Source organism: Salmo salar, chromosome 11 (genome assembly GCF_965601325.2).
Source record: "Salmo salar chromosome 11, fSalSal1, whole genome shotgun sequence".
Classification (NCBI taxonomy): Eukaryota; Metazoa; Chordata; class Actinopteri; order Salmoniformes; family Salmonidae; genus Salmo; species Salmo salar.
The window spans coordinates 124,145,841-124,165,106 of NC_138301.1; the positions used below are offsets into that span (position 1 = coordinate 124,145,841).

The window sequence follows — 19,266 nt, forward strand, 5'->3', positions numbered from 1 at the left end:
GAACCAGCCCCCACTAACACTGTTCTCAGAGTAGACCAGTACCTCTGGAACCAGCCCCCACTAACACTGTTCTCAGAGTAGACCAGTACCTCTGGAACCTGGCCCCCACTAACACTGTTCTCAGAGTAGACCAGTACCTCTGGAACCAGCCTCCACTAACACTGTTCTCAGAGTAGACCAGTACCTCTGACTGGAACCAGCCCCCACTAACACTGTTCTCAGAGTAGACCAGTACCTCTGGAACCAGCCCCCACTAACACTGTTCTCAGAGTAGACCAGTACCTCTGGAACCAGCCTCCACTAACACTGTTCTCAGAGTAGACCAGTACCTCTGGAACCAGCCCCCACTAACACTGTTCTCAGAGTAGACCAGTACCTCTGGAACCAGCCCCCACTAACACTGTTCTCAGAGTAGACCAGTACCTCTGGAACCAGCCCCCACTAACACTGTTCTCAGAGTAGACCAGTACCTCTGCGAACCGGCCCCCACTAACACTGTTCTCAGAGTAGACCAGTACCCTGCTGGAACCAGCCCCCACTAACACTGTTCTCAGAGTAGACCAGTACCTCTGACTGGAACCAGCCCCCACTAACACTGTTCTCAGAGTAGACCAGTACCTGTGGAACCAGCCCCCACTAACACTGTTCTCAGAGTAGACCAGTACCTCTGGAACCAGCCCCCACTAACACTGTTCTCAGAGTAGACCAGTACCTCTGGAACCAGCCCCCACTAACACTGTTCTCAGAGTAGACCAGTACCTCTGGAACCAGCCCCCACTAACACTGTTCTCAGAGTAGACCAGTACCTCTGACTGGAACCAGCCCCCACTAACACTGTTCTCAGAGTAGACCAGTACCTCTGGAACCAGCCCCCACTAACACTGTTCTCAGAGTAGACCAGTACCTGTGGAACCAGCCACCACTAACACTGTTCTCAGAGTAGACCAGTACCTCTGACTGGAACCAGCCCCCACTAACACTGTTCTCAGAGTAGACCAGTACCTCTGGAACCAGCCCCCACTAACACTGTTCTCAGAGTAGACCAGTACCTCTGACTGGAACCAGCCCCCACTAACACTGTTCTAAGAGTAGACCAGTACCTCTGGAACCAGCCCCCACTAACACTGTTCTCAGAGTAGACCAGTACCTCTGGAACCAGCCCCCACTAACACTGTTCTCAGAGTAGACCAGTACCTCTGGAACCAGCCCCCACTAACACTGTTCTCAGAGTAGACCAGTACCTCTGACTGGAACCAGCCCCCACTAACACTGTTCTCAGAGTAGACCAGTACCTCTGGAACCAGCCCCCACTAACACTGTTCTCAGAGTAGACCAGTACCTCTGACTGGAACCAGCCCCCACTAACACTGTTCTCAGAGTAGACCAGTACCTCTGGAACCAGCCTCCACTAACACTGTTCTCAGAGTAGACCAGTACCTCTGGAACCAGCCTCCACTAACACTGTTCTCAGAGTAGACCAGTACCTCTGACTGGAACCAGCCCCCACTAACACTGTTCTCAGAGTAGACCAGTACCTCTGGAACCAGCCCCCACTAACACTGTTCTCAGAGTAGACCAGTACCTCTGGAACCAGCCCCCACTAACACTGTTCTCAGAGTAGACCAGTACCTCTGGAACCAGCCTCCACTAACACTGTTCTCAGAGTAGACCAGTACCTCTGACTGGAACCAGCCTCCACTAACACTGTTCTCAGAGTAGACCAGTACCTCTGACTGGAACCAGCCCCCACTAACACTGTTCTCAGAGTAGACCAGTACCTCTGGAACCAGCCCCCACTAACACTGTTCTCAGAGTAGACCAGTACCTCTGGAACCTGCCCCCACTAACACTGTTCTCAGAGTAGACCAGTACCTCTGGAACCAGCCCCCACTAACACTGTTCTCAGAGTAGACCAGTACCTCTGGAACCAGCCCCCACTAACACTGTTCTCAGAGTAGACCAGTACCTCTGGAACCTGCCTCCACTAACACTGTTCTCAGAGTAGACCAGTACCTCTGGAACCAGCCCCCACTAACACTGTTCTCAGAGTAGACCAGTACCTCTGGAACCAGCCCCCACTAACACTGTTCTCAGAGTAGACCAGTACCTCTGGAACCAGCCCCCACTAACACTGTTCTCAGAGTAGACCAGTACCTCTGGAACCAGCCCCCACTAACACTGTTCTCAGAGTAGACCAGTACCTCTGGAACCAGCCTCCACTAACACTGTTCTCAGAGTAGACCAGTACCTCTGGAACCTGCCTCCACTAACACTGTTCTCAGAGTAGACCAGTACCTCTGGAACCAGCCCCCACTAACACTGTTCTCAGAGTAGACCAGTACCTCTGGAACCAGCCCCCACTAACACTGTTCTCAGAGTAGACCAGTACCTCTGGAACCAGCCTCCACTAACACTGTTCTCAGAGTAGACCAGTACCTCTGGAACCTGCCCCCACTAACACTGTTCTCAGAGTAGACCAGTACCTCTGGAACCAGCCTCCACTAACACTGTTCTCAGAGTAGACCAGTACCTCTGGAACCAGCCCCCACTAACACTGTTCTCAGAGTAGACCAGTACCTCTGACTGGAACCAGCCCCCACTAACACTGTTCTCAGAGTAGACCAGTACCTCTGGAACCAGCCTCCACTAACACTGTTCTCAGAGTAGACCAGTACCTCTGGAACCAGCCCCCACTAACACTGTTCTCAGAGTAGACCAGTACCTCTGGAACCAGCCCCCACTAACACTGTTCTCAGAGTAGACCAGTACCTCTGGAACCAGCCTCCACTAACACTGTTCTCAGAGTAGACCAGTACCTCTGGAACCAGCCCCCACTAACACTGTTCTCAGAGTAGACCAGTACCTCTGACTGGAACCAGCCTCCACTAACACTGTTCTCAGAGTAGACCAGTACCTCTGACTGGAACCAGCCCCCACTAACACTGTTCTCAGAGTAGACCAGTACCTCTGACTGGAACCAGCCACCACTAACACTGTTCTCAGAGTAGACCAGTACCTCTGACTGGAACCAGCCCCCACTAACACTGTTCTCAGAGTAGACCAGTACCTCTGGAACCAGCCACCACTAACACTGTTCTCAGAGTAGACCAGTACCTCTGGAACCAGCCTCCACTAACACTGTTCTCAGAGTAGACCAGTACCTCTGGAACCAGCCCCCACTAACACTGTTCTCAGAGTAGACCAGTACCTCTGGAACCAGCCCCCACTAACACTGTTCTCAGAGTAGACCAGTACCTCTGACTGGAACCAGCCCCCACTAACACTGTTCTCAGAGTAGACCAGTACCTCTGGAACCAGCCTCCACTAACACTGTTCTCAGAGTAGACCAGTACCTCTGGAACCAGCCCCCACTAACACTGTTCTCAGAGTAGACCAGTACCTCTGGAACCAGCCTCCACTAACACTGTTCTCAGAGTAGACCAGTACCTCTGGAACCAGCCCCCACTAACACTGTTCTCAGAGTAGACCAGTACCTCTGGAACCAGCCCCCACTAACACTGTTCTCAGAGTAGACCAGTACCTCTGGAACCAGCCTCCACTAACACTGTTCTCAGAGTAGACCAGTACCTCTGGAACCAGCCTCCACTAACACTGTTCTCAGAGTAGACCAGTACCTCTGGAACCAGCCTCCACTAACACTGTTCTCAGAGTGGACCAGTACCTCTGACTGGAACCAGCCCCCACTAACACTGTTCTCAGAGTAGACCAGTACCTCTGACTGGAACCAGCCCCCACTAACACTGTTCTCAGAGTAGACCAGTACCTCTGGAACCAGCCTCCACTAACACTGTTCTCAGAGTAGACCAGTACCTCTGGAACCAGCCCCCACTAACACTGTTCTCAGAGTAGACCAGTACCTCTGGAACCAGCCCCCACTAACACTGTTCTCAGAGTAGACCAGTACCTCTGACTGGAACCAGCCCCCACTAACACTGTTCTCAGAGTAGACCAGTACCTCTGGAACCAGCCCCCACTAACACTGTTCTCAGAGTAGACCAGTACCTCTGGAACCAGCCCCCACTAACACTGTTCTCAGAGTAGACCAGTACCTCTGGAACCAGCCCCCACTAACACTGTTCTCAGAGTAGACCAGTACCTCTGGAACCAGCCCCCACTAACACTGTTCTCAGAGTAGACCAGTACCTCTGGAACCTGCCCCCACTAACACTGTTCTCAGAGTAGACCAGTACCTCTGGAACCAGCCCCCACTAACACTGTTCTCAGAGTAGACCAGTACCTCTGGAACCAGCCTCCACTAACACTGTTCTCAGAGTAGACCAGTACCTCTGGAACCAGCCTCCTCTTCATTCAGAAAAACTCTGCATTCATCGCACGGGAATGTTGCTCTCAGTCACATTGATTCCTAAGTCAACGACCGAGTGATTCTACCGCAACTCCTTTTCTATCTCCCGTTGTGACAAGTTCTCTTTATCTTCTCGTTGACTGATATGTATAGCGGAGGAGTTATTTTTTTCCCCATACATATTCTATTAAAACAGGCCCTTTTTCCTATACGAGACTGTATAATGTTCTGCTTTAACATCTGACTGACTGCTCCAATAGGATCTGGACAGATGCCAGGGTTCATTAAATGATAAAATGATTGAATGGGGGAAAACGAAAGGAGATGTGGAAATTGAATGGGGACAGCTAATTTGTAATCATGGGGATACTCCGTGTTTTAACCCCTCGGCCGCTGGAGAGAATAACCACTCCGTCTCCCGAGGTGATTGATAAGTGTGTGTAGCCGCAGGACATTTTCGTACCAACCCCCTTTTTCTCTTGACGTTGTGTGCGACAGAGCCGTATCGATTTATAGATTTGTTTTACCCTTTTGATCGTTAAGGAATTAAATGCGATCCGGAAACCTCTGAGAAACGGGCTGTGGCAGAGACGGATTGCGTCACAGGCACGAGGCCAGGCAGCGAATTTGGAGTTGATGAGGCGATTCATATCAGTGCGTGCAGCATCAGTTCCCGCCATCAATCTCTCCCTCCCTCCCTCCCTCCCTCCTCCTCTCCCTCACGCACCAGCGAACACACAGCATAACAGCAAGGGCCTTTAATATCACACACACACACACACACACACAGACACACACACACACACACAGTATGAGAACCTGAAGTGTCTAGATTTCAGAGAACAATAGATTTATTCCCTGTTTTTTAAAATAAAAGGCCCAAATCAAAAACCTTTTCAATCAATGATGGCTACAGTCTACAATGCCTTCAGAAAATATTCATAGACTTTGACTTATTCTACGTTTTGTTGTATTACAGCCTGAATTTAAAAATGGACTAAATCGTATGTTTTTTTTTTATTTATTTTTTATCACCCACCTACACACAATACCCCATAATGACAAAATAAAAACATGGTTGTATTTTTACAGATGTATTTATATAAATATCTAATTTACATAGGTATTCACACCACTGAGTCAATGCTTTGTAGAAGCACCTTTGGCGGCAATTACAGCTGTGAGTCGTTTTGGGTACGTCTACGTCTGTCAGCTGTGAGTCGTTTTGGGTACGTCTGTCAGCTGTGAGTCGTTTTGGGTACGTCTACGTCTGTCAGCTGTGAGTCGTTTTGGGTACGTCTGTCAGCTGTGAGTCGTTTTGGGTACGTCTGTCAGCTGTGAGTCGTTTTGGGTACGTCTGTCAGCTGTGAGTCGTTTTGGGTACGTCTACGTCTGTCAGCTGTGAGTCGTTTTGGGTACGTCTGTCAGCTGTGAGTCATTTTGGGTACGTCTGTCAGCTGTGAGTCGTTTTGGGTACGTCTGTCAGCTTTGAGTCGTTTTGGGTACGTCTGTCAGCTTTGAGTCGTTTTGGGTACGTCTGTCAGCTGTGAGTCGTTTTGGGTACGTCTGTCAGCTTTGAGTCGTTTTGGGTACGTCTGTCAGCTGTGAGTCGTTTTGGGTACGTCTGTCAGCTGTGAGTCGTTTTGGGTACGTCTGTCAGCTGTGAGTCGTTTTGGGTACGTCAGTCAGCTTTGAGTCGTTTTGGGTACGTCTGTCAGCTTTGCACATCTGGATTTATGGATTTTCTCCCATTCTTCCTTGCAGATTTTCTCAAGCTCCATTAAAAGTTAGATGGGGAGCGGCAGTGAACTGCAATCCACAAGTCTTTCCACATATTTTCAAAAGGATTTAAGTCTGAGTTTAGGCTGGGAAACTCAAGGACTTTCACATTCTTGTTCTGAAGCCATTCCAGTGTTGCTTTGGCTGTGTGCTTAGGGGGGGGTCATCATTCTGTTGGAATGTAAATCTTCGCCCCCCAGTCTAAGGTCGTTTGTACTCTGAAGCAGGTTCTCATCAAGGCGTTTGCCTGTATTTGTCTCCATTCATTGTTCCATCTCTCCTTACCAGTCTCCCAGTCCCTGCTGCTGAAAAGCATCTCCATAGCATGGTGTTGTCACAAATCATGCTTCACGATAGGGATGGCAATAGATGGGTGATGAGCTGTGCTTGGTTTTTGCCAGACATTTACATTTACATTTACGTCATTTAGCAGACGCTCTTATCCAGAGCGACTTACAAATTGGTGCATTCACCTTATGATATCCAGTGGAACAACCACTTTACAATAGTGCATCTAAATCTTTTAAGGGGGGGGTTAGAAGGATTACTTTATCCTATCCCAGATATTCCTTAAAGAGGTGGGGTTTCAGGTGTCTCCGGAAGGTGGTGATTGACTCCGCTGTCCTGGCATCGTGAGGGAGCTTGTTCCACCATTGGAGTGTCAGAGCAGCGAACAGTTTTGACTGGGCTGAGCAGGAACTGTGCTTCCGCAGAGGTAGGGGGGCCAGCAGGCCAGAGGTGGATGAACACAGTGCCCTTGTTTGGGTGTAGGGACTGATCAGAGCCTGAAGGTACGGAGGTGCCGTTCCCCTCACAGCTCCGTGGGCAAGCACCATGGTCTTGTAGCAGATACGAGCTTCAACTGGAAGCCAGTGGAGTGTACGGAGGGGCGGGGTGACGTGAGAGAACTTGGGAAGGTTGAACACCAGACGGGCTGCGGCATTCTGGATGAGTTGTAGGCATTTAATGGCACAGGCAGGGAGCCCAGCCAACAGCGAGTTGCAGTAATCCAGACGGGAGATGACAAGTGCCTGGATTAGGACCTGCGCCGCTTCCTGTGTAAGGCAGGGTCGTACTCTGCGAATGTTGTAGAGCATGAACCTACAGGATCGGGTCACCGCCTTGATGTTAGCGGAGAACGACAGGGTGTTGTCCAGGGTCACGCCAAGGCTCTTAGCACACTGGGAGGAGGACAGAATGGAGTTGTCAACCGTGATGGCGAGATCATGGAACGGGCAGTCCATCCCCGGGAGGAAGAGCAGCTCCGTCTTGCCTAGGTTCAGCTTGAGGTGGTGATCCGTCATCCACACTGATATGTCTGCCAGACATGCAGAGATGCAATTCGCCACCTGGTTATCAGAATGGGGAAAGGAGAAGATGAATTGTGTGTCGTCTGCGTAGCAATGATAGGAGAGACCATGTGAGGATATGACAGAGCCAAGTGACTTGGTGTATAGCGAGAATAGGAGAGGGCCTAGAACTGAGTCCTGGGGGACACCAGTGGTGAGAGCACGTGGTGTGGAGACGGATTCTCGCCACGCCACCTGGTAGGAACGACCTGTCAGGTAGGACGCAATCCAAGAGTGAGCCGCGCCGGAGATGCCCAACTCGGAGAGGGTGGAGAGGAGGATCTGATGGTTCACAGTATCAAAGGCAGCAGATAGGCCTAGAAGGATGAGAGCAGAGGAGAGAGAGTTAGCTTTAGCAGTGCGGAGAGCCTCCGTGACACGGAGAAGAGCAGTCTCAGTTGAATGACCAGTCTTGAAACCTGACTGATTTGGATCAAGAACGTCATTCTGAGAGAGATAGCAAGAGAGCTGGCCAAGGATGGCACGTTCAAGAGTTTTGGTCTGGCCTGAATGCACTTTGCATTCAGGCCAAAGAGTTACATTTGTCTCATCAGACCACAGAATCTTTTGCCTTTCAGAGGGTTTTTTTACATGCCTTTTTGCGAATTCCAGGTGTGCTTACATGTGCCTTTTTCTCAGGAGTGGCTTCCGTCTGGTCACTCTCCCATAAAGACCAGATTGGTGAAGTGCTGTAGAGACTGTTATCCTTCTGGCAGGTTGTCCCATCTCAGCCAAGTAACTATGTAGTTCTGTCACCTCCTGGGTCACGTCTTTGACCAAGGTCCTTCCCGACAGTTTGGTTCGGGTGGCCAGATCTAGGCAGAGTCTAAGTAGTTCCATATTCTTTTCATTTTCTAAATGATGGAGAGAACTATGCTCTTGGAAACTTTCAGCTCTATAGAAATGTGTTTAATTCCCTTCAACCAGATATATGCCTCATCACAATTCGATCTCAGAGATCTACAGACAGTTCCTTGGACTTCGCGGTCTATTTCCTGCTCTGACGTGCACTGCCAACTGCGGGACCTTATATAGACGGGTGTATTTCTTTCTAAATCATGTCCAATCAACTGAATTGGCCACAGGTGGACTCCAATCAAGTAGTGACATCTCATGGATGATCAAAGGAAATTGGGTGCACCTGATCTCAATTTAGAGTGTCATAGCACTTATGTAAATGAGATATTCAATTTTAACACATTTTGAATTCAGGCTGTAACACAATCAAACTAGGAACAAGTCAAGGATTTCTGGAGTTCAGGCCTTCCTTCATAGTTCTGGCCTTCCTTCATAGTCCAGACCTTCCTTCATAGTTCAGGCCTTCCTTCATAGTTCAGGCCTTCCTTCATAGTTCAGGCCTTCCTTCATAGTTCAGACCTTCCTTCATAGTTCAGACCTTCCTTCATAGTTCAGGCCTTCCTTCATAGTTCAGACCTTCCTTCATAGTCCATGCCTTCCTTCATAGTCCATGCCTTCCTTCATAGTTCAGGCCTTCCTTCATAGTTCAGACCTTCCTTCATAGTTCAGGCCTTCCTTCATAGTTCAGACCTTCCTTCATAGTTCAGACCTTCCTTCATAGTCCAGGCCTTCCTTCATAGTTCAGGCCTTCCTTCATAGTTCAGGCCTTCCTTCATAGTTCAGGCCTTCCTTCATAGTTCAGGCCTTCCTTCAGAGTTCAGCCCTTCCTTTCTGTGCCTATTTATTTCCCAGTTAGATTGTTCCTGTGGCCAGGTTTCCACTAGATAACAACCCACAAAGTCAAAATTCGTTTATATAAAAATCTGATTTCATAAACAGAAATTATAGAAATAGGCGGGGTTCATGACTTTGTGGCTGTGTTATCTAGTGACGAAACTGTGGCCAGGAGTTGTTTCGGTCACATTTTATTTGTATAGTCCTGATGTTCCATCCAGATTTTCTCAAGCTCTATTTTAAGTTAGATGAGGAGTGGCAGTGAACAGCACTCTTCAAGTCTTTCCACATATTTTTTTATGGGATTCAAGTCTGAGCTTTGGCTGGGCCACTCAAAGACTTTCACATTCTTGAATAGTGGTTGTATTCAGTACTTTATGTGGATAGTCCCATATAGATGCTTTATAGATGGTCATACTATCAACAAGCTAGAGGTTGATAAGCAACTGCTTGCTAAGGTTAGGGTTAGGATTGGGGTTAGGGTGAGGGTGAGGGTTTAATGTTAGGTTTAGGGCTAGGGTTAGGAGAGAGTTAGTAGATAGCCTGTAGAGAAACCTACAGATGGACTATACAAATAAAGTGTTATTGTGCTTTTCAAGCTTCTCCTTGAAGTTTCTCCTGATGCTCTGCGGTCCTGAACGTCAGATTTCTGCCAGCTGCTGTCCATGGCGCTGAATCTCCACTATCGTGTGTAACCTTTAACCTTTATTTAACTAGGCAAGTCAGTTAAGTACAAACTCTTATTTACAATGACCGACCTACTATTGCAACTATTTGCTTGTTAGTTTCTATGTGACAAAGTCTGGTCACTATAGAGTCCTCACAAAAGATTATACACTATTCAAAAAGTAATTTAGTCTCGTCATTATAAAAGGGTAGAGCTGGTACGGAATAGTATTTTGAGCAGCAAAAATATTTCAGTGTAATTTCTATGGTCTAGCTAATTAAGCCTAGTTGATGTGTCATTGGCGTATGACTGTTAGTGTTACGACTCCTACCGAGGGTGACTCCTCCTCTTCCTGTTCGGGGTGGCGCTCGGCGGTCGTCGTCACCGGCCTACGAGCTGCCACCGATCCCTTTTTACCTTTTCTGTTGGTTATGCCTTTATTTGTTGCACCTGTTTCAATTAGGTCATTAGCTGAAATATTTAAGCCCGTCTCCCCACCTGTTCTGTGTGCGGGCTTGTTTCATTCATTTACACTGTGTGTTGTGTAGTGGATCGTGGTTTTTAGGGACTTTGTATTTTGATACGCCCGTTTGTGTTGGGCGAAATCTCTTTTGGTGGTGTGTAATAAAAAGCACTGTACTAAACGCTTCTGTTTCCTGCGCCTGACTCCACACCCACGACGTCCCAGCGTTACAGTTAGTCTTCAGTGTTGGGGAGTAATGAACTACATGTAGTTGAAAATTGTAATTTAACTCCATTTTGCGGTAGCTTGGAGGTAGTTGAACTAAATTGAAATCCAGGTAGTGTTTTCAGTAAAGAATGTTTTGCCGTGCAGCGGTGTAGCTAGCTATTGGAACTACACACTACCCTTTTTACGAACATAAAATATTGGTTAAATATTTCCGTTATTTTTCAGCCTAATTCTCACTTGAAACAAATAATTTTTAGTGTGATAAGCTAAATTATATATTCTGATAACATATGACCCCAAAGTACATTTTGTCCTCTATAACATTTCAGATTTACATATAATAATTTTTCACAAAGTAGTTAGGATGTTTTCATTGTAACTAAAAGTAAAACTCTATTTTTTTAAGGGTAGCTTAACGCCTTGAACACACCGACAGCATCATCTCGATATGTGTGTAACAAACATTCAACATTCACCTTCTGCTAACATTTCTTTAAAGCCGTCTACAGCAAACAAGTTTGTGTGAGTGTACGCTTGATAAATCCAACGTAGGGTACCACACAGACCGCACTGCAACTGCCTCTGCAACGTAATGCTGCAAAGGCAAACTCAGCGTTCCATTGGAAATGAATGTACTTCCGATGTACCCAAAAGGCCATGACTCTGTTGGTGTGATCGAGGCGTTAGCGTCGCTGAACTTTTTCCATTGTGAAGTAATTGGTCAACTATATTTTCAGAGTAACTTCCCCAACACTGTTAGTCCACCTGTAACGTGGCGTCAACACTGTTAGTCTACCTGTAACGTGGCGTCAACACTGTTAGTCTACCTGTCATGTGGCTTCAACACTGTTAGTCCACCTGTAACTTCCCCAACACTGTTAGTCTACCTGTAACTTCCCCAACACTGTTAGTCCACCTGTAACGTGGCGTCAACACTGTTAGTCTACCTGTAACGTGACGCCAACACTGTTAGTCCACCTGTAACTCCCCCAACACTGTTAGTCTACCTGTAACTTCCCCAACACTGTTAGTCCAACTGTAACGTGGCGTCAACACTGTTAGTCCACCTGTAACGTGGCGTCAACACTGTTAGTCTACCTGTCATGTGGCGTCAACACTGTTAGTCCACCTGTAACTTCCCCAACACTGTTAGTCTGCCTGTAACGTGGCGTCAACACTGTTAGTCTACCTGTAACGTGGCGTCAACACTGTTAGTCTACCTGTAACGTGGCGTCAACACTGTTAGTCCACCTGTAACGTGGCGTCAACACTGTTAGTCTACCTGTAACGTGGCGTCAACACTGTTAGTCTGCCTGTAACGTGACGCCAACACTGTTAGTCTACCTGTAACGTGACGCCAACACTGTTAGTCCACCTGTAACGTGGCGTCAACACTGTTAGTCTACCTGTAACGTGGCGTCAACACTGTTAGTCTACCTGTAACGTGGCGTCAACACTGTTAGTCCACCTGTAACGTGACGTCAACACTGTTAGTCCACCTGTAACTTCCCCAACACTGTTAGTCTACCTATAACTTCCCCAACACTGTTAGTCCACCTGTAATTGTCCCTAGAATCGCTAAGCAAACGGCTGGAGGTAGGGCTTTCTCCTATAGAGCTCCATTTTTATGGAATGGTCTGCCTACCAATGTGAGAGACGCAGACTCAGTCTCAACCTTTAAGTCTTTATTGAAGACTTATCTCTTCAGTAGGTCCTATGATTAAGTATAGTCTGGCCCAGGAGTGTGAAGAGGAACGGAAAGGCTGGAGCAACGAACCGCCCTTGCTGTCTCTGCCTTGCCGGTTCCCCTCTTTCCACTGGGATTCTCTGCCTCTAACCCTTTTACAGGGGCTGAGTCACTGGCCTACTGGTGTTCTTCCATGCCGTCCATGGGAGGGGTGCGTCACTTGAGTGGGTTGAGTCACTGACGTGGTCTTCCTGTCTGGGTTGGCGCCCCCCCCCCTTGGGTTGTGCCATGGCGGAGATCGTTGTGGGCTATACTCGGCCTTGTCTTAGGACGGTAAGTTGGTGGTTGGAGACATCCCTCTAGTGGTGTGGGGGCTGTGCTTTGGCAAAGTGGGTGGGGTTATATCCTGCCTGTTTGGCCCTGTCCGGGGGTATCATCGGATGGGGCCACAGTGTCTTCTGATCCCTCCTGTCTCAGCCTCCAGTATTTATGCTGCAGTAGTTTATGTGTCGGGGGGCTAGGGTCAGTCTGTTACATCTGGAGTATTTCTCTTGTCTTATCCGGTGTCCTGTGTGTATTTAAATATGCTCTCTCTAATTCTCTCTTTCTCTCTTTCTGTCTTTCTCTCGGAGGACCTGAGCCCTAGGACCATGCCTCAGGACTACCTGGTATGATGACTCCTTGCTGTCCCCAGTCCACCTGGCCGTGCTGCTGCTCCAGTTTCAACTGTTCTGCCTGCGGCTATGGAACCCTGACCTGTTCACCGGACGTGCTTGTTGCACCCTCGACAACTACTATGATTATTATTATTTGACCATGCTGGTCATTTATGAACACTTTAACATTTTAACATTTTGACCATGTTCTGTTATAATATCCACCCTGCACAGCCAGAAGAGGACTGGCCACCCCTCATAGCCTGGTTCCTCTCTAGGTTTCTTCCTAGGTTTTTGGCCTTTCTAGGGAGTTTTTCCTAGGGAGTTTTTCCTAGCCACCGTGCTTCTTTCACATGCTTTGCTTGCTGTTTGGGGTTTTAGGCTGGGTTTCTGTACAGCACTTTGAGAATATCAGCTGATGTACGAAGGGCTATATAAAAATAAATTTGATTTGATTTGTAACGTGGCGTCAACACTGTTAGTCTACCTGTAACGTGACGCCAACACTGTTAGTCCACCTGTAACTTCCCCAACACTGTTAGTCCACCTGTAACTTCCCCAACACTGTTAGTCTACCTGTAACTTCCCCAACACTGTTAGTCTACCTGTAACTTCCCCAACGCTGTTAGTCCACCTGTAACGTGGCGTCAACACTGTTAGTCTACCTGTAATGTGACGCCAACACTGTTAGTCCACCTGTAACTTCCCCAACACTGTTAGTCCACCTGTAACTTCCACAACACTGTTAGTCTACCTGTAACTTCCCCAACACTGTTAGTCTACCTGTAACTTCCCCAACACTGTTAGTCTACCTGTAACTTCCCCAACACTGTTAGTCTACCTGTAACGTGGCGTCAACACTGTTAGTCTACCTGTAACGTGGCATCAACACTGTTAGTCCACCTGTAACTTCCCCAACACTGTTAGTCTACCTGTAACGTGGCGTCAACACTGTTAGTCTACCTGTAACGTGGCGTCCACACTGTTAGTCCACCTGTAACGTGGCGTCAACAGTGTTAGTCTACCTGTAACGTGACGCCAACACTGTTAGTCCACCTGTAACGTGGCGTCAACACTGTTAGTCTACCTGTAACTTCCCCAACACTGTTAGTCTACCTGTAATGTGGCGTCAACACTGTTAGTCCACCTGTAACGTGGCGTCAACACTGTTAGTCTACCTGTAACTTCCCCAACACTGTTAGTCTACCTGTAATGTGGCGTCAACACTGTTAGTCTACCTGTAACTTCCCCAACACTTTTAGTCTACCTGTAACTTCCCCAACACTGTTAGTCTACCTGTAACGTGACGTCAACACTGTTAGTCCACCTGTAACGTGGCGTCAACACTGTTAGTCTACCTGTAACTTCCCCAACACTGTTAGTCTGCCTGTAACGTGTCGTCAACACTGTTAGTCCGCCTGTAACGTGGCGTCAACACTGTTAGTCTGCCTGTAACGTGTCGTCAACACTGTTAGTCCACCTGTAACGTGGCGTCCACACTGTTAGTCTGCCTGTAACGTGTCGTCAACACTGTTAGTTCACCTGTAACGTGGCGTCAACACTGTTAGTCTGCCTGTAACGTGTCGTCAACACTGTTAGTCCACCTGTAACGTGGCGTCAACACTGTTAGTCTACCGGCAATGTGACATCTAGTCAGAATCGGAATCAACTTATCAAATTCTAGCATTACTTAAGGTGTCCAATCAATGAGCTAAGAAACCCCATGGTCCAAACCTCATGTCTCTAACATAATCCGTTCAAAAGTTATTGGAGTTTTCACCCTTGTAAAATGGCCAAAATTAGAGTGACTAAATCAGGAAAATTGCATATGAAATGTCAGCCGAACACTGATTGAATACCAAGCTTTATTTTTTCAAAACCTTTTAAATTTACTTCAGCTCATGTCATGCCAGTTTGTCTTTTTCCGACCCGTTAAAACAACTTTGAAGACGATGACCACAACATGTAAAATCCTCAAAAGTTACGAGAAACCTGCACTGCTATGCCAACAGAGCTTGGTGTTTATTATCAGATGTATTATAGGTCAGGACATCTGACAGGTTGAATATCATGTTAATGATACTGTATGTTAGAGAAAGACCCTATTGAATAATTCAGAACATGAAAAATCATATTTGTCTTGGTAAAAAAAAGATGTATTTTATAAGATAAGGAAGTGAAATTTCATCCCCGAAGTGCATTTTCAGCCACTCTACGTTACTGGAGAAGAATCATGCTGTGGAAAGTCACATTGAAGCAAAAACAATCAGATTTTTGTGTGTTTAGTTAGGCTAATCTTTATAGTTTCTACCATATGGTAGTTCATGACAAAAAGATCACTACTTCTTTGATAGCCTGTCTGCTTCCTGCTTAGCCAATGTTTACAATGATGATGGAAACAAAACATTTGATCACTAATCTGACTGCGTGTCTGTATCTTGTCGCGTTCCACCTCTGGGCAGACGAACGTCCTAGGCAGCAGAGCTTGTATCCGGAAGGTAAAAAAGAGTGCCATAGATAGGGATGCTGTTATATCGTGGAGAGAGTAAACAGCTGCATGTAACTCAGCAGTCGTGCTTATGTTTGTAATACTCACAACAAAGTTTGTACGAACATGTCGATAATGTATTTTGTGTAAAACATGTATACCGCATGTAGCCTACTCCCCTTCTGAAAAAATTTATGTAAATTCGCACTTACGCTTACTGAGGCATGGAATGCAATAGTTAGAACAGTTTTGCGTACCACATGAAGTTTGCAGGCTACACCAGTGATCAAGGAGGCAGGGACGGAATCAGAACACTCAGCACAGCAGCTACATAGACATCAGAGTGGACAGCAGCTACATAGACATCAGAGTGGACAGCAGCTACATAGACATCAGAGTGGACAGCAGCTACATAGACATCAGAGTGGACAGCAGCTACATAGACATCAGAGTGGACAGCAGCTACATAGACATCAGAGCAGACAGCAGCAGAGTGGACAGCAGGAGAGTGGACAGCAGCTACATAGACATCAGAATGGACAGCAGCTACATAGACATCAGAGTGGACAGCAGCAGAGTGGACAGCAGCTACATAGACATCAGAGTGGACAGCAGCAGAGTGGACAGCAGCTACATAGACACTAGAGTGGACAGCAGCTACATAGACACCAGAGTGGACAGCAGCTACTCGGACATCAGAGCGGACGGCAGCAGAGTGGACAGCAGCAGAGTGGACAGCAGCTACATAGACATCAGAGTGGACAGCAGCAGAGTGGACAGCAGCTACATAGACACCAGAGTGGACAGCAGCTACTCGGACATCAGAGCGGACAGCAGCAGAGTGGACAGCAGCAGAGTGGACAGCAGCTACATAGACAACAGAGTGGACAGCAGCAGAGTGGACAGCAGCTACGTTAAAATAAAAATCCTGAACATGCACAGAAATATCCGTATCTTTAGCCATAGCAGAATCAACCGGAACCACAGCCACTCTGATAAATAAAATAGGTAACCACTGTCACATCGAGTTATGGGTTTAGTAGACCTTCGCCCCTTTATGAAATCTGAGGTGGAAGTCTCTGTAGCCTTATCCCACATACCCAGCACTCACTGTCCTAAAACAGCATCGACTCACACTACACCACATACCCAATAGTCACTGTCCTAAAACAGCATCGACTCACACTACACCACATACCCAGTAGTCACTGTCCTAAAACAGCATTGACTCACACTACTCCACATACACAGCATGCTACCTAATGCTTTATGCTAGCTTGCTAAGAATACTTTCCAGTCACCCTTCCTCCTGTCGCCGCTGAGACTTCCTCATTTCACTTTTCTAAAACATCAATCAATCCAATAATTCCCCTAGCCAGCTTTACATGAGTGATTATTAGGGCTCTGTGACGTTTCGCTAGTCCCACTAAACAGCCTGTAATTAGGGACAGACAAAGCCAGTCCTACCCGTCGCTGGTTCAAACAGCCATTACAAACCCACTGACATGGCACAACAAGGACTGTGAAGAGAGAGAGAGAGAGACACACACACACTCTAACACCCACAATCAGCACAGACCCACACATTATTATAATTTTGTTTAGGGGGTGGATCAGCTCTAATATTGCAGATATGTTGTGGCTTCTATCAATGTAATTGTCCGCATCATTTCCAATCCCCCATATATATTTGTTGGTATATATACAGTACCAGTCAAAAGTTGGAACACACCTACAGTAGTCATTCAAGGGTTTTTCTTTATTTGTACTATTTTTTACATTGTAGAATAATAGTGAAGACATCAAAATGATGAAATATCACATATGGAATCATGTAGTAACCAAAAAAAGTGTTAAACAAATCAAAATATATTTTACATTGTAGGTTCTTCAAAGTAGCCACCCATTGCCTTGATGACAGCTTTGAACACTCTTGGCATTCTCTCAACCAGCTTCATGAGGTAGTCACCTGGAATGCGTTTGAGCCAATCAGTTGTGTTTTGACAAGGTAGGGGTGGTATACAGGAGATAGCCCTATTTGGTAAAAGACCAAGTCCATATTATGGCAAGAACAGCTCACGTAAGCAAAGAGAAACAACAGTCCATTAAGACATGAAGGCCAGTCAATACGGAACATTTCAATAACTTTGAATGTTTCTTCAAGTGCAGTCACAAAAACCATCAAGCACTATGATGAAACTGGCTCTCATGAGGACTGCCACAGGAAAGGAAGACCCAGAGTTACCTCTGCTGCAGAGGATAAGTTCATTAGAGTTAACAGCCCAAATAAATGCTTCACAGAGTTCAAGTAACAGACACATCTCAACATCAACTATTCAGAGGAGACTGTGAATCAGGCCTTCATGGTCGAATTGCCGCAAAGACACGACTACTAAAGGACACCAGTAAGAAGAAGAGACTTGCTTGGGCCAAGAAACATGAGCAATGGACATTAGACGAATGGAAATCTGTCCTTTGGTCTGATGAGTCCAAATAGGAGATTTTTGGTTGCAACCACTGTGTCTTTGTGAGATGCAGAGTAGGTGAATGGACGATCTCTGCATGTGTTGTTCCACCGTGAAGCATGGAGGGGGAGGTGTGATGGTGTGGGGGTGCTTTGCTTGTGACACTGTCAGTGATATATTTAGAATTCAAGGCACACTTAACCAGCATGGCTACCACAGCATTCTGCAGTGATACGCCATCCCATCCGGTTTGAGCTTAGTGGGACTATTGTTTTTCAACAGGACAATGACCCAACACACCTCCAGGCTGTGTAAGGGCTATTTGACCAAGAAGGAGAGTGATGGAGTGCTGCATCAGATGACCTGGCCTCCACAGTCACCCGACATCAACCCAATTGAGATGGTTTAGTTGGACCGCAGAGTGAAGTAAAAGCAGCCAACAAGTGCTCAGCGTATGTGGGAACTCCTTCAAGACTGTTGTTAAAGCATTCCTCATGAAGCTGGTTGAGAGAAGGCAAAGGGTGACTTCTTTGAAGAACTTAAAAGATAAAACATATTTTGATTTGTTTAACACTTTTTTGGTAACTACGGGATTCCATATGTGTTATTTCATAGTTTTGATGTCTTCACCATTATTGTACAATGTAGAAAATAGTAAAAATAAAGAAAAACCCTTGAATGAGTAGGTTTGTCCAAACTTTTTACTGGTATGTTTATATATATATAGTACCATTAAAAAGTTTGGACAAACCTACTCATTCAAGGATTTTTCTTTATTTTTACTAGTGTCTACATTGTATAATAATGGTGAAGACATCAAAACTTTGTCACGTTCTGACCAGTAAAGGGGTTATTTGTTATTGTAGTTTGGTCAGGACGTGGCAGGGTGGTTCGGGGTTTGTTGGGTTATGTTATTATGTAAGAGGGGTGTTTGTTTAGAGTGTTCCGGGGTTTTTGGGCTATGTTCTTGTTAGTTTATTTCTATGTTAGTTCTAGTCTTTCTATGTCTATGTTTAGTTAATGGGGTTGACCTTCAATTGGAAGCAGCTGCTCCTCGTTGCTTCTAATTGAAGGTCTTATTTAAGAGGGGTGTTTGTTCTATGGCATTTGTGGGTAGTTGTCTCCTGTTTTGTGTCTGTATGCATGACAGGACTGTTTAGTGTTGTTTATTGTTTTTGTATATGTGATTTGTTTGTTTTTCCTTCTTCAACATTAAAAAGAAGATGAGTATAAACGTTCCCGCTGCATTTTGGTCTGATCCTTACGACACCCGTTACAAACTTTTAAATAACACATATAGAATCACGTAGTAACCAAAAAAGTGTTAGGGGAGGGGTAGTTGGGTTAGGGGAAAATAATGAAGGAAAATATATTTAAAAAAATATATATATATATGGCACCAAGATTTTATATATTTTTGCTACCTTTCTATTAAAATGTTTTGTAGTGAGAACATTTCTTTCTTTCG

At 46.3% G+C, this 19,266-nt stretch overlaps 1 protein-coding gene across 1 annotated transcript in view; it reads left to right on the plus strand.

The window, feature by feature from the left end:
- The window catches only part of LOC145859277 (uncharacterized), a 296,534-nt gene extending 278,225 nt beyond the window's left edge, over nt 1-18,309 (plus strand). Inside the window, exon 2 of the mRNA XM_082958343.1 lies at nt 12,822-18,309. Coding sequence (XP_082814469.1) covers nt 15,869-16,336 — 468 coding nt within the window. The 5' untranslated portion in view covers nt 12,822-15,868 and the 3' untranslated portion in view covers nt 16,337-18,309. The remainder of the gene's footprint in view (nt 1-12,821) is intronic.
- Nucleotides 18,310-19,266: the final 957 nt, after the last annotated feature.